At 40.0% G+C, this 14,207-nt stretch overlaps 1 protein-coding gene across 9 annotated transcripts in view; it reads left to right on the top strand.

Moving 5' to 3' along the window:
- myo3b (myosin IIIB) overlaps positions 1 to 14,207 on the top strand; it is an 81,764-nt gene that overhangs the window by 28,412 nt on the left and 39,145 nt on the right. For all 9 annotated transcript variants that reach the window (XM_077537408.1, XM_077537406.1, XM_077537405.1 and 6 more), the window contains 8 exons: positions 844 to 942; positions 1,007 to 1,121; positions 1,200 to 1,326; positions 2,666 to 2,876; positions 3,528 to 3,675; positions 5,367 to 5,520; positions 5,622 to 5,710; positions 5,946 to 6,075. In XM_077537408.1, coding sequence (XP_077393534.1) covers positions 844 to 942; positions 1,007 to 1,121; positions 1,200 to 1,326; positions 2,666 to 2,876; positions 3,528 to 3,675; positions 5,367 to 5,520; positions 5,622 to 5,710; positions 5,946 to 6,075 — 1,073 coding nt within the window. The remainder of the gene's footprint in view (positions 1 to 843; positions 943 to 1,006; positions 1,122 to 1,199; positions 1,327 to 2,665; positions 2,877 to 3,527; positions 3,676 to 5,366; positions 5,521 to 5,621; positions 5,711 to 5,945; positions 6,076 to 14,207) is intronic.

Here is a 14,207-nt window from a genome sequence, read left to right as displayed (position 1 = left end):
TCAAACATTAATATTTTGCATTATTTCATTATTTTTCATGTACAATTAGTACCTTTTAAACACACATTTTGCAACTTGCTGTCGACTGAAAATGACATCGCAAGAGCGCAGGTAACCAATCACCGCTTAGCTTGTGAATGTCACATGACCAAACCTAGAAAACAGGTGAGCTGTGATTGGTTGCCTGAGCCCTTGTGATGTCATCTTCAGTCGACAGCAAGTTGCAAAATGTGTTCTCAAAGGTACTAATTGTATGTGAAAAATAATGGAAGTATCAAATTAATTATAGACAAAATATTAACTTTTTATTGCTAGAATGGGCTAAATAATGGAAGTATCCCTTTAACAAGGAACTATATTGAAGTGAGCTGAGGAGCTTCATTTTGAAAAAGGTAGCGCTTTGCCGCCATCTTGTGGCAACTTGTTGCCAAGAAACTATGTGGAAATGAGTTGAGGAGCTTCATTTAGACAAAAGTAGTGATTTGCTACCATCTTGTGGTATTTATAGGCAATTATAAATCTTTTTATGGAAACAACGTCCATTACTCACAGATTTTCGGTATTTGCAGCACAGTACATACATTAATTTTCATTTAATGAATTATTTGCCTAATGGATTATATTTAAATTAATTAATAAATAATATGAGATAAACTGACAATTATGTTATGGCTGAAATTAAACTTTTTATTTTCATGTTTTATAACTTTTTTTTTTTCTTCTTCTAATTTCCTGGCCCATCTGTTCCTTTTAAAAAATTATCTGAACACTTGAACACAAAAATTCGTCCATTGTTATTGTTATTGTTTTTGTTTTTAACCTGTCACTTGTGTTTTCTTTCAGGGGGGAAAAGAACTTCCACATCTTTTATTACATATACGCCGGCCTTTACCACCAAGATAAGCTGAAGACTTACCGGTTGCCAGACAGGACAGCTCCCAGGTTGGTGCTGCATTCGACATGCTGTCAAGTTCCTCTTACAATGCTAATACGGATGATTGCGCAGGTATATTGACAATCAACACTGCAAAGTCATGCAGGACATTGTCTCCAGCAAATTGTACAAGGAGCAGTTTGAAGTCATCCAGGAATGCTTCCGGAACATCGGCTTTACCGAAGAGGTATTTTAGCCATGAACATTTGCTGTCTTCCCCTCGCAGATGTCAGTTGTATCACCTCCTCTTTCTACTGTATTTTAGGAAGTCAACTCTGTTTACAGGATTCTCTCGGCCATATTGAACACTGGCAACATCGAATTTACCGCCATCACGTCCCAACACCAAACCGATAAGAGTGAAGTGCCCAACTCGGAAGCCTTGGAGAACGGTGAGATTTAAAGACTCCAGACTTGAAGGTGTGCGTTGACTCATTGTATGCGCTCACTGACCACAAAATTAGGTACCAACTACTGCATACTACAGAACATATTCTGTCCTTTAAAGTCATTTGCTCCCAAAAATATATAAATACTTTATATTTTTAATATTATCAGCGTCCCAAAGACGTATTTATACGTTTTATTTTTATTTTTGTTTTTAGGCTATAGCATACAGAAGGCTTTGATGTAGCCTCTGAACTGAAGAGAACAGTTGAAGCAATGGTAGTTATTGCACAAACAGTCAGCAGGTGAAAGCAGAGTATAAGAGATCAACCAGGGCCATGTTGCAACAAGCTGTTTTCCCCACAGTTTTAAACAGATTTTTGAATAATAATGAAACTTAGCTATATTTTAATGCTAATTGGTGCAAAACGGAAACTGGTAGAAATGTACTTTTTTTTCCCCTCCTGATGAAAGAAGAGACTATAATCTTTCTTTTGGTAGGTTCCAAGTTTTTATAGAAATAGAGCACAATATTCTGTGGTCCTTGCAAAATCAGTCAAAATCCAGTAAATCAGCCGGGAGCGATTGGTTCTGGGAGTGAATGAGTTATAGATAAAATTGCTCTATTTTGATTGACATAGGCAAATATAGATGTATTAGTTTAACAGTATTTGTCATTTTGTTGTAATTTGCGGTATTACAATTATAGACCTAAATGTTCTACTGCAATGAACATCAACTGGAGCATTTTACTACATAACATTCAAAAAACATCTTGTGTGCATCTGTTACACTTGAATTTACCCCGTGAGGGCGTCATTAAACATGATCTTAACCTTAAAAACATAACAAAATTTAATAAAATATATCACACTTAGCAGAGATACTGATTATTAAACATATCGCTTCAGATGTTTTGCTAATCAAAGGAACTTGATCGTACGTTTTCCTCTGACCAGCCAATCAGAGGACAGAAAAATGCTGACATCAGCTCACTGGCCATATGAGGACAAATTTCAAATCTGATTAAAGAAATATTATATTACATTTGCTCATATACTTTAAGTATTAGATACTGATTCTGAAGGTCCTCGGCAGATTAGATTAAAATGGTAGCACACAGGAGCTGAAATCTGATTGGACAAAAAAGAAAAAAACAAACATTATTGGAAGCAGTGACGCTTAGAGAAATAAATTGGTAATAAATGGAAGTTAAAATGGATACTTGACTCATTTAGCCATTTTCAACAGTGAAAGACCTTCTGATATTGTTTACAAAATGAAATAAAATAAAATAAAATGAAATATTTATCTATCAAAGTCTTCTTCTTTGTTCGTGTCCAGCCGCTTGCCTGCTCAACATCGGGCCCGAGGAGCTCCAGGAGGCGCTGACCTCCCAGTGCGTGGTCACCAGGGGCGAGACCATCATCCGCACCAACACGGTGGACAAAGCGGGCGACGTGCGGGACGCCATGTCCAAGGCGCTGTACGGCCGCCTGTTCAGCTGGATCGTCAACCGCATCAACACGTTGCTGCAGCCTGACATGAACATCTGGTGAGCGCGCAGGTGATGAGCATCCGCGCGGACGTCCTCCGCTCCCACAAAGCGCCAGTGACCTTTCGTCTTCAGAGCGCAATGCAAACAGGCAGAGGAGAATATAAATGCGAGGCGAAAAAAGAAGTTTTAATAAATTTTTGATACCGATTGCGTGCTGTGAAAATCATCTTCAGATGATTAAAAAGACTTCAGAGAGACTACAAAGAGGCTGTTCATTGATCCGAAAGAGTTCCTTCATAAATATCTGCGTCGGACGTCAAAGAGTCTAAAAACTAGATCCCGTCTCCTCTTTATGTCTTATTGCCATTAATAACCAGATCGCGATGGCAGAAAGTGACCTCAGCGGAGGACACATTATGATTCAAGCGCTACTAAACACACTAGGATTCAAAATTTGTACATCTTGCAAATGACTCAAGGTTAAATCAATACACAGAGAAGCAGAAGCATTGATGATCCGCTGATTTTTATTTTATTTTTTTTATTTATATATTTTTCCCAGGCTTGTGTTGACTTCCCAGCAGCAGGCAAAACATTATTTGGGTTGAACTTGGATTGTCATGAAAGTTTTATCAACATAAATGGCTGCTGGGATTTGCTCGCTGTGTTCTAATAAGTTTGTTTGTCCCGCTTTTTGTTGCTTTGAAGCGCCGCAGAGAGCGGCATGAATGTGGGAATCCTGGACATCTTTGGCTTCGAAAACTTCAAGAAGAACTCCTTTGAGCAATTGTGCATCAACATTGCCAACGAGCAGATCCAGTTTTACTTCAACCAGCATATATTTGCCCTGGAACAGGTCAGGTTGACATCTTATACGTTGCTTTAAATTGCTGAGTTATGTTTTTGGCATTTTTGTAAATACGGTACTAGTACTAGTGTAGATGGGATGAATGGGTCTAAATATTTCAACCCATATCCCACTGAGGGGTGAATGTGAGTGTTAGCAAGTGTTAGCGCTCGTCAGAGATCGTTCAAAGTTCGCAACTGTTTGACTCGAGTTTTAATGTTTTTTCTTTCTTTTTTTTCTTCTTTTTTTCTTGCGACAAGGAAATACATTAAAATTGTTTTGAGAACCATAAAAACGGTTTAGAGAACTTTTAGGAAATTTGTGAAACCTGATGTGAAATCAACATTAGCTATAGCGTCACAAATTCGCCCCTCAATGGGATACAATTTGAGCAGGGGTGTCAAAACAGTGTTAGCATTAAGGTAGCAGACTTTCATAAGTTATGTGGTTAAATTATGGTAAATAGATAACATTCTTTTTTTATGTTTAAACTTGGCAACAAACAGTTTAAAGCAAGCTTTTGGCTTTCTTTTTTTAAGGAATTGTTTACTGTCTGCGCCACCTGTTAGCAATTGTAACACAAGTTTTTACTCTCACAAAGCCATTTTTTTAGCATGTTACATATACAAAAGGTGATTTGACCTCCCTTTTCCTTCCATTATTTTTGTATGTGAGCCATAAAGTGTTTTAAAAATCCCTTGTATCTACTTCAGGTCCCTAAATCAGCCAAGACATCGCTTGTTGTGTTAGCATTAGCATCATTGCTAACATTGCTATTCAGATCTGTTTTGTGATCCAAACGTCATTATTTTAGTTTGTAGCCTCTACGGTACAATACATTCATTAGAGTGATTTCGTCATCTTTCTTCAGCCTTTTGTTGACTATCTATAAAATTGGCTTAAAAAGTGAATTAAGACAAAGCACTGCCAAATGTTGATCTTTGTGAGACATATTGCTCATATCGGTAAATAATCTAAACAAATAGCTCCGCAGGCCAATGATCCCTTAACGTTGTATAATTAAACTATACAACACTTCAGTCTTTCTAAAGTACTCCCAATGAAATGCAGGATTGGCACGTTTGTCGTTTCCGAGATTGTATTTCAAGAGATAAAGGCATTTAACAAAACAGGAAAATACAAAACCAACAAAATCTGCTTATCTTCTGTGAAAATAGTGTGTTCTTACTGCACCATCAAAACAACTAGTAGGTGTTCTCTCAACTATTACATAATTATTTCACTGATCAAGCCTCGAGCGATTGTAAAAAGTTTCTTTTCTATAAATACTTGACTGATGTAGGCCTTGTGCTCAGCGCAAGAGGGATTTTTTATTTGTTGTGCTTGTCTCCAGTATTGTTGCTCACATCCACTGAGTTTATTAATGATTTATACATGAGGATGGTTTAGATCCATTGGTTCCACTTTATTAGTCAAAATATATATTTAAAGCAACTTTTGATGTGAAATTAAATAGATGCGATAATATGATGGGACTCTGGGTTATTTGCAAATTGAAATAAATTATGAATAAGTAAGTGGCACTATTTGTTAGTTCAGAGCTGTGTTATGCATTCAATAAGAGCCCATATTATGCTGTCACTCCAGCAAGCTGTTTCACTTGATTAAAAACTTGCACAAATCATCTTTGTTTAATTGGGTCATTTGGAGAACTCATTAACGAGATTTTCGGCTGTTAGATGGAATACCAGAGCGAGGGAGTGGATGCCAGCCTGGTGGAGTACGAGGACAACAGGCCCATCCTGGACATGTTCCTGCAGAAGCCCATGGGCCTCCTATCCCTGCTGGATGAGGAGAGTCGCTTCCCGCAGGCCACGGACCACACGTTAGTGGGTGAGGATGCAGCTAACCGCCTAAAACACCAAAAAGAACGACAAGGTCAGTGTCCTCTGTTGAACATAATAGATTTTTTTATTCTGTTGCATCGTTTGCAGCCAAGTTTGAGGACAATCTGCGCTGCAAGTACTTTTGGATACCGAAACGTGTTGAGCTTTCATTTGGGATTCTGCATTTTGCTGGAAAGGTATTCAATTACTATCTTTGTGCCCTGATCATTCACTGCCATTGACGGCTATTGACGTCATTTCTACCTAGCAGTACAGGTTCCTGTGGAATGCAAGTGGCTCAATATGTCTAATACATCAGCCAGCTCAAAAATGTCGCAGAGTAATGAAAACTCTGATGTCTTATGTAAAGTGTTATGATTTGCAGTCATCCATGCATTTCTGGGTCATTTGTGTGATCATCTGACTCTTCAGGTGATGTACAGCGTGAACGGATTCCTGGAGAAAAACCGAGACACTCTCCCCGCAGACATCGTTGTGGTGCTGAGAACGTCGGAGAACAAACTTCTGCAGCAGCTCTTCTCCAGTCCCTTAACTAAAATAGGTATGCTGCTAGTTTTAAGGGCAAATATTGACGCACAATTCCTAAGCACCGTAGTACAGTACATTCATTCATTAATTAATTCATTCATTTATTAAGCAACCCCCTATTTATTTATTTTATTTATTTATTTAGCAACGCCCGTTTTTGTGTCAATTATAAGATGATTTTTGCTATTCTCGAACAGACCCCCCCCCCCCATCTCTGCAAATAGTGTGGGTCCACTGTATTCTTTATCCTCTATGAAAAATGACTGATAATACAGCATCTTACTGAGTCACTTAGAGTACAAGTAGTATTACTTGTACTATCATTTTCTATTTGTGGCTGCATGACTGGAGTATTATGCTGCCTCCCGGTGGTCAAGGCGGGCACAACAGGAGTAGCACAATAAACTAGATTGCAGCACAAAATGTTTAATTATTTACATTCTGCTTAATGATGTTTTTCTTTGTTTTTTCAGAGTTGAATATATTAACTCATTTGCTCCCAATAACGTGTAAATACGTTTTTTTAATGTTCTAAGTGTCCCAAAGACGTATTTATATGTTTTTGTTTTTTTTGTTGTTTTTTTTAATGCTTGAGCATACAGAAGGCTTTGATGCAGCTTCTCAACTGCAAAGAACGGTTGCAGAAATGGTAGTTATTACACAAACGGCCAGCAGGTGTCAGCAGAGCAAAGGAGATCAACCAGGGCCATCTAGAAAAAAAAGCTCAATTACAATTTTGAATAGATTTGTGAAAACTGATGAAACTTAGCTCTCTTCTAATGCTAATTGCTGCAAAACGGAAACAGATAGAAACCTACTTTTTTTTCCTGATGAAAGAAGAGACTTTAAATTTTTCTTTTGGTAGGTTCCATGCTTTTATAGCAATTGAACACAATATTCTGTGGGCCTTGCAAAATCAGTCAAAATCCAGTAAAACAGCCGGGAGCGAACGGGACTGCTTCTGTGAAAATGGCTGGGAGTCAATGAGTTAAAGTACAATTTTGGAGAGGTCTGAGGGTTTGAGATGCAAGTGTTTTGGTTTACAATCATGGTCACGGAACAAATTAAACTCTTATCTCAAGCCACTAGTGTATCAAAGTTTTGGCTGAGACAAAGTATTGCCATACAATGGCTGTATTAGTGCGTGAATCGTGCTGACGTCTGCAGCCTCCATACATGTGCAGGTAAGTGGGTTTCTTAAAGAGGCGGAACCCAGGCGCCTCCTGGTCCCCCTTTTCATTTTGAGCCGCTGCGCGCCGTCCTCGGATAAAGCTGCACTCGCCGTTATCTCCGGAGAGGCTCAGCTCTCGGCGCGGCGCTCTGTTTTTATTTTCACTAAGCTGTCCCCCTTGGATTCCCACTGCTCAACGCTGGGATATTTTTAAGATAAGGGTTTCCGAATACCCAGGGGATGAAGAAACAGTATTTAGTGAACACAAAAGCAACTCTTCCCACCTCTTTTTCTGGCGGTTTAATAACGGTAGTAATGTGCTCGTCATTAGGCCCTCGTGGTCACCGAAATGCTCGTAGATGTGTTCAATTATTAGGGTTGCACTCCCGCCTTTTTATTTCAGCTAAAGCCGTGATATGTGATTTTCTTTCTTTTTAAGGAGCCTGTAAATGCCCACTTTCGCTCCCGGTGGCATTTAAAGAAAAGCTTCCACCTACAAAAAACACTTTCGCAGAGACTCAAATCTCAGCAATGTGCGCGTAAACTTCAAGTGCTGGGTGTGCACAAGGGAGCCTTCAGCCAGCCCTTCTTTTCTTGCAATTAACGGCTTCACAGGAGAACAGCCCATAAACGCACAAAAGGACTGAATGCGGACTAAAATGTGCTGTAATGTTTATTGCTGACACCGTGTCAATTAGGTCTAAAAGCCTGTTTATTTCATTCGCTGCCACTTTCCTTTTGCTTTGCCCTTGTTTCTCAAGGAGGTGATCATTCAAGAAAATTAAAAGCGGCCGTTCCCGTCTGATTTCGGTGGTTTCCAACCGTGAGCAAAAAAAAAAAAAAAAAACGTCCCACTTTTATGACATTTTCACTACCAATTTTATAATATAACATGGAGTTGGTGATTCAATTGTCTGCTGTACTTTGGCTGAACAATTAATCTAATTCAACTCGACATCATTATGTAGTTGAATGCAATTTTCAAATCACAAAAGCTGCAATTTTGCGGTGGGGCGGGGATGAAACCTCTTCTATATTTGACTCGTTTCAGCAAGCTTTATTTGTATGCTTTAAAAAAACAAAACGTAAACAGGACCTAGAAAAAAAACTAATCACATATTAATTCGCAATATTGAGGGGGAGGGGAATCAGATTATTTTTCAAAATGGCTCAGCTCTATTTCAAACCCATCTTATTTATTTAAAAAACAAAAAAAACATGAAAGACTTGACTTTATCACTCCCGCAAAAGATCGTCCGGCATTTCAAGCGAGAGATACGAAGAGAATGGAGTCTATTCTTCAGGGTACATTTTCCATGGGTAGGGGAGGGGTGGATTAATTTGCATTTTCCCCCATATTATAGATTCGCTGTTATCTGTGAAATTAAGATTATCTGAGAGGGGGGGGAATCCGATGAAATCTGTTTTCTAAAACCAGGGTGGCTGTCTTCTCACAGTGTCGCCACTAGGGGACACGCATCCTGCAATTTTGCATCATGGGAAGTCAAAAAGAACACTCGCAGATGTATGCAGTACACATATCAAACTGGACTCGTTAATTCCCCTCATCGCCGTATACATTAAAACTGTACGTGATTGTATGTCATTTTCTACCTGCTTATTCCGCATGCACGACTCACGGTGATGTTGCGGCTAATGACACAGCAGGCGAACAGCGGGGGGTCATGGTTGGCGGGTCTGGGGGGGGGGGGCATCTTGAGCGGCGCACAATGTGTTTCCTTGAAGCTCACACATGTGGTGCTGTTTTGTCAGAGGAAATGGGAAGTCTTTGCATGGACAAATTCCTGAGCGCTCGGATCAGGGGGATCACAAAGTTGGAATTGGCCGGAGATTGTTCGGGCCTGCGGAATGTGTGTGTGCGTGCGTGTTGCCTTGCGACTGCCTGGCCCTGCTGTTTGTAGTTCAGTCTGCAAATACGCACTCTGGGTTAAAAGTAACCCAGATTGGGTGATGTCGATCACCCAACGCTGGGCCCAGAAGGGACTGAGCAAATGTTGGGTTATTTATACACACAGCACTTGGGTTGAGGTGTTTGACCCAGCATTTTGGGTCAAGATCATGTTCAGCAATTCAGCCCGGCCAAATCTAAGTCAAAATAATTAACCCAACGTTTGCTAAAAGTAATCTACTCAAAATGGAGTATTTTATGCTATGTTTTAAATAGGGGTGTCAAAAATCGTGCATTAATTTTGAATTAATTTAAAGTTCCTTTAATGCCACTATTTTTTTAACGCGCGATTAACCCTTTGACCACCAAAAATTTTATATAATGTTAATATAAAATTTGCGATTAATCGTGAGTTAACTACTGAAGTCATGTGATTCATCACCTAGTTTAAATGGACACAATCGTCGTCCACTGCTGGATTTCTCCATTGCAAGCCGACGAGACTTCCTTGTTCGCCGAGCTGCTCACTCGACCAATGACAGTCAGTTTCAAATGGCGGAGTCTAACCCAAGACACGCTTAGGACCGCCCCCTCATTTGAATAACATTTTAACTTGGCTGTACGGCGCAAAACTGCCAAAATTCAAAATAAATAAATGACTAAATAAATAAATAAATATATGAATAAAATAAATGACTAAATAAATAAAAAAATAAATAAATTACTAAGAGTGAAAATAAAAATGGATTTATTTCCATTTATATTAATTTTTTTAAGATATAATTTTCTAAAAAAAAAAAAAAAAATTATATTCATTTTTATTATCACTTTTAGTCATTTATTTATTTATTTAGTCATTTATTTATTTCGAAATTTTGGCAGTTTTGGTCCTCCATAGTCGAAGGGTTAAAACTACACTTAAAAAAAAAAAAATCTATGCAAATTTTCAGCCACTGCTGCTGAGTCTTATCAAATCAAACCATTTCTTGCCATTTCAAACCTATTCAAGAGAAGTCGGGGGTTATAAGTTCAAGCTCGTCGAGTGTGTTGAAGAATCTACAAAGATTGCGTGTAAAGATGTGACAGTTGTAGCATGCCCTGCTTCTCCTCTTGTCTCTGTCCATGTTAGGAGACCCCTTCTATCCCCCTTTGTGTGGAAATGACAAGCTTCATCCAGCTATGACACATTTGACGCTTTGTTCTCTCGCAGTGAAACTTTTCTTTATTTTTCTATTCCGGAGTCTTTGGCAAAAAAAAAAAAGAGAAACACTCCCCAACTTCTGCTTTTATTCAATTTCTTCTCCAATTTAAGTCACATGGTGGTGCAACATCCTTTTGATAAACGCAACACTTGTGTTGTGTCATTTAAAGCCAATTACGCCACGCGTTTTTATGATTGATCTGCTCTGACAGTGGCGGATGCCATTTAAATCAACAGCCCCCCGGAGCCATCTCCAAGCTGGGGGGGTGTCGGCAGCGTGGGTGACGGTGGGGGCGGTTTACGGCCGCTTTAATCTCATTTGCTTGGCTGCTGAGTTGAGTTTCCAGATCACGTGTTCCAAAAGAGAAGCGGGAGAGCGCCGACTTTTGAGCGTCTTGCTCACTCAGCTAACCCTCGCCGGTGCGATTGTCCCCCGTGTCGACAGCTCCGTCCCCGCCTTCTGAAGTTACAAGGCGCGCACTGGCAACCATAAAAGCGTGCAGGGAGGTGTCACATTCAACGCTGGGATTGCTTTTTAATCCCACGCACATTGACTATTCTTGTCAATAGGACTCCAATACAAGTGCCGGCCTGAGCTTTCTGTTGCCCCCCCTTTGGGATTCTTGCTAGGTTTCATTTTCAAAGTGAACACGCGGATGCCAACGATGGCGTTTTCTCACACTCTTCCACTTTCCCCCACTGAAACACTCTTAGTGCTGTGTTCGGCTTGGAAGTGCAACATGATGAAGGGCAAATGTTCTGAATTAAGGCTACATTTACACAGTGGCAGACAGTCTTGGGCGCATTACCCTCAAAAAGTAATTTGCTATAGTTACAAATTACTTATTCTAAAAAGTAATTCAGTTATCAATGGAGTTAATGCTTTGTAAACGTAAGTAAGTACTCAAAGTAACTCAAGTAACTAATATATTTCTGTTTGTGTCGCTGTCATTTTAACCAGCGACTCAGATTGCCGCGTGCTTCGATGGGGGCGGGGGAAATAATTAATTCCATTACTACAAAATTAACACTGTTACACTTTAACACAGTTATTCCCAACACTGCTACCTGGACCTAATCCACCTCTTAATACTAATGCTGTCACATTATTGTTATAGAAACCTTAGTCAAGTCAATTTTGTTTACATTTGGCCAATTCACATCAGAAACTATCTCAAAGCATTTAACACATTGAGCATGTCAAGAACCATATTCCGTATATGTTTTAAATGTGCAATATATAAGAAAACTAACTGAACTCTACTCTACATCAGAATCGGATTTATTGGCCAAAGATGTAAAAAAAAAAAAAAAAAAAAAAAAACGCGTGGAATTTGCCCTCACAACCTGTCTGAGAAACATGAAAAACAACAATGACCAACAGGGGGAACCAAAACGGGAAGCCTGGCGGTTCGCGAGTTAGCACCCCAAGTTTCTTAGATGAAAAACACAAAAACATGAGGAATTTGTGAAGGGGAGCACATGGACCTGAAAAAACAAAAACAAAAACAAAAAAACCTCCATGCACGAGACTGTACAACTGAACCTTAAAACGTGCACATGTGGAACGTGGGTAAAGGAAAAATACAAATGTCACATGACCAAACCCAGAAAACAGGTGAGCCGTGACATTCGTAGCCGCAGTACAAGGCAAAATGGCCGTCAGATAGATAAAAACAGGAGTCTTTTTCTGTTTAATTTATGTTCCACAAACATCATGTGAATCAAAAATGCCGCATTTAGACAAGTGTAGGTGCATCGAACATATTACTGTATTTTTTTTTCTTTTACTTGACCTTTACTTCCCCCTCACCAGCTCTCGTCTTAGCTTTTTCATCATTCCCCACTTTTTTTTATTTTTTTATCTTCATTATTAGATACTTCAAGAACCCCCTTTCCCCACTGTCAAAGGACAATTCTTCCCCTTTTCAGACTCGCCTGTGTTTGAATTCTAATAATCCACCTCATTAGGAAAGTTCCCGTCTGGATCTAAATGAGGAGGTCTTCATTCAAGCCGGACATCACAGGTGCTCCCTGGGTTTCATGTCTCAGGAGGCAGACATCTTTGAGGATGCCGACTATTAACCCGCGCTCTAATCATCTCGTCGGGGGGGGGGATAGGAAACCCGCTAGCAAGAATGAATTAATGCGACCCGCCGAGGAATACGGCAAGGAAGCGCGCGAGTGTCCATTTGTCAGGGCTTAGGTACCACCGTTGGAGTCGGGCCCCCTTCATCTCGCCTTGATGGTGTCACGGAAGTGAGAGGCGTGAAAGCGCGCTGACACTCGGCGAGCCCGTTCCACCCGCAGCCGCTAATTCATCATGACAAATGTGCTCAGATGATCTGGCCCAGCAGCGCTAATGGGGAAGAGGGGAGAGCGCGCTTCATTTGCACAAGACCCGCTCCAATTAATCCAAGCAGCTTTACTCTGGGCTAATTGGAGCGGGGCCCTCCCTGCCCCGTGTGTTGCAAATATATCCGACACGGGTAACTCGCTCCTCTTTTTTTTATTTTTTTATTTAATTTATTCATTGTATTTACACTGGAAGCTTGAACACGATCTGTTCTAGGACAATGGATGACCTCTCATTCGTTACATTCTCAAAACCACTGGGTTATACAGTAAGTAACCCAGGTTAGGTGAACTAGCTAACCCAGCATTGGGTCCAAAAGGGACATGCTGCACTCTAAAAACAGCTGGGTCAAAAACAACCCAATTCAGGCTCAAAAAGAGACAAACTTATAACTTGACTTGGGTCAATTTGACCCAACATTTTGGGTTATTAATTTGACTATTCAAATGACTAGTCCAACTTTTTTTTTTTAACTATTTCTTTTAACATAACTTGACTAGATGAGAAACAACGAGAGTTGCACAGAGGAACACAGGTAATAATCCGACAAAAACACACACTTCTCAGACCAGTTTATATAGACAACGAATCAATCTGATTGACTGTGGCTAGACATGTGGGTAATAGGACTGACATGGTATTATCTGATTGGCTGTTGACCAGATAAAGAAATTAAATATTCCTGACATCACATAGCTTAAGACCAGTTGAAACTAGATGCTGGTTACTTCAGTTCAAAACAGACACTTGACCTCACGGTCATGACCCAAACATAACCCTTGCATGACAGTAAACATAACCCTTACATGACCCAAACATAACCCCTGGCATGACCCAGTACCCATGACAATTTTTGGGTCAAAAAAAAAAAGGGGGGGGGGGGGGTTGGGCCGCATTATTCATGTTGGGTCAAATAAAACAATACCCAAAGTTTTTGGGTTATTTATATGACCCAACATGTTGGATTAAATGAATCACCCAAGCAAATGAATAGGCACGCTTTGCAATTGTTTTGGGCTTTCCTTTGTGTGTGTTGTTAGTGCATTATTTAAGTAATCTAAATTGAGTTATTGACCCAACATATTGGATTAAAATGACCCCCCCCCCCCCCCCCCCCAAAAAAAAAAAGAAGAAGAATGAATAAATACACAGTTAGCAGATAATGACGTCGGAGCGTTTGATACCCTTTTGAAGTGCGCTCACTTTCCTTGTTTGGCCTTGTTGGTGTGCGATTGTGTGTTGTCTGTGTTTGGTATTAAAACAACCTGATCCACTCTAATATGATTGCACTATCTATATTTTGATTGACATTTGTCACACAATCTCGGATTGGGGAGCAGTCGCTGATCCGGTCTTTCAACATTTGCCACAACCTGTACTTGAGACGCGTCACAAATACAAAAGCAGCTCACCGCGTGCGCTTGGGCAATTGTTGCCCTGTCACTTATGTTTCATGTTCCAAAACTTACAAAGGTTTTCCTCATCACCATACGCGGATGCTGCCTCCT

Source organism: Festucalex cinctus, chromosome 11 (genome assembly GCF_051991245.1).
Source record: "Festucalex cinctus isolate MCC-2025b chromosome 11, RoL_Fcin_1.0, whole genome shotgun sequence".
Classification (NCBI taxonomy): domain Eukaryota; kingdom Metazoa; phylum Chordata; class Actinopteri; order Syngnathiformes; family Syngnathidae; genus Festucalex; species Festucalex cinctus.
The sequence above is the reverse complement of the archived record's forward strand: the minus strand, read 5'-3'. Positions and strand labels throughout refer to the sequence as shown.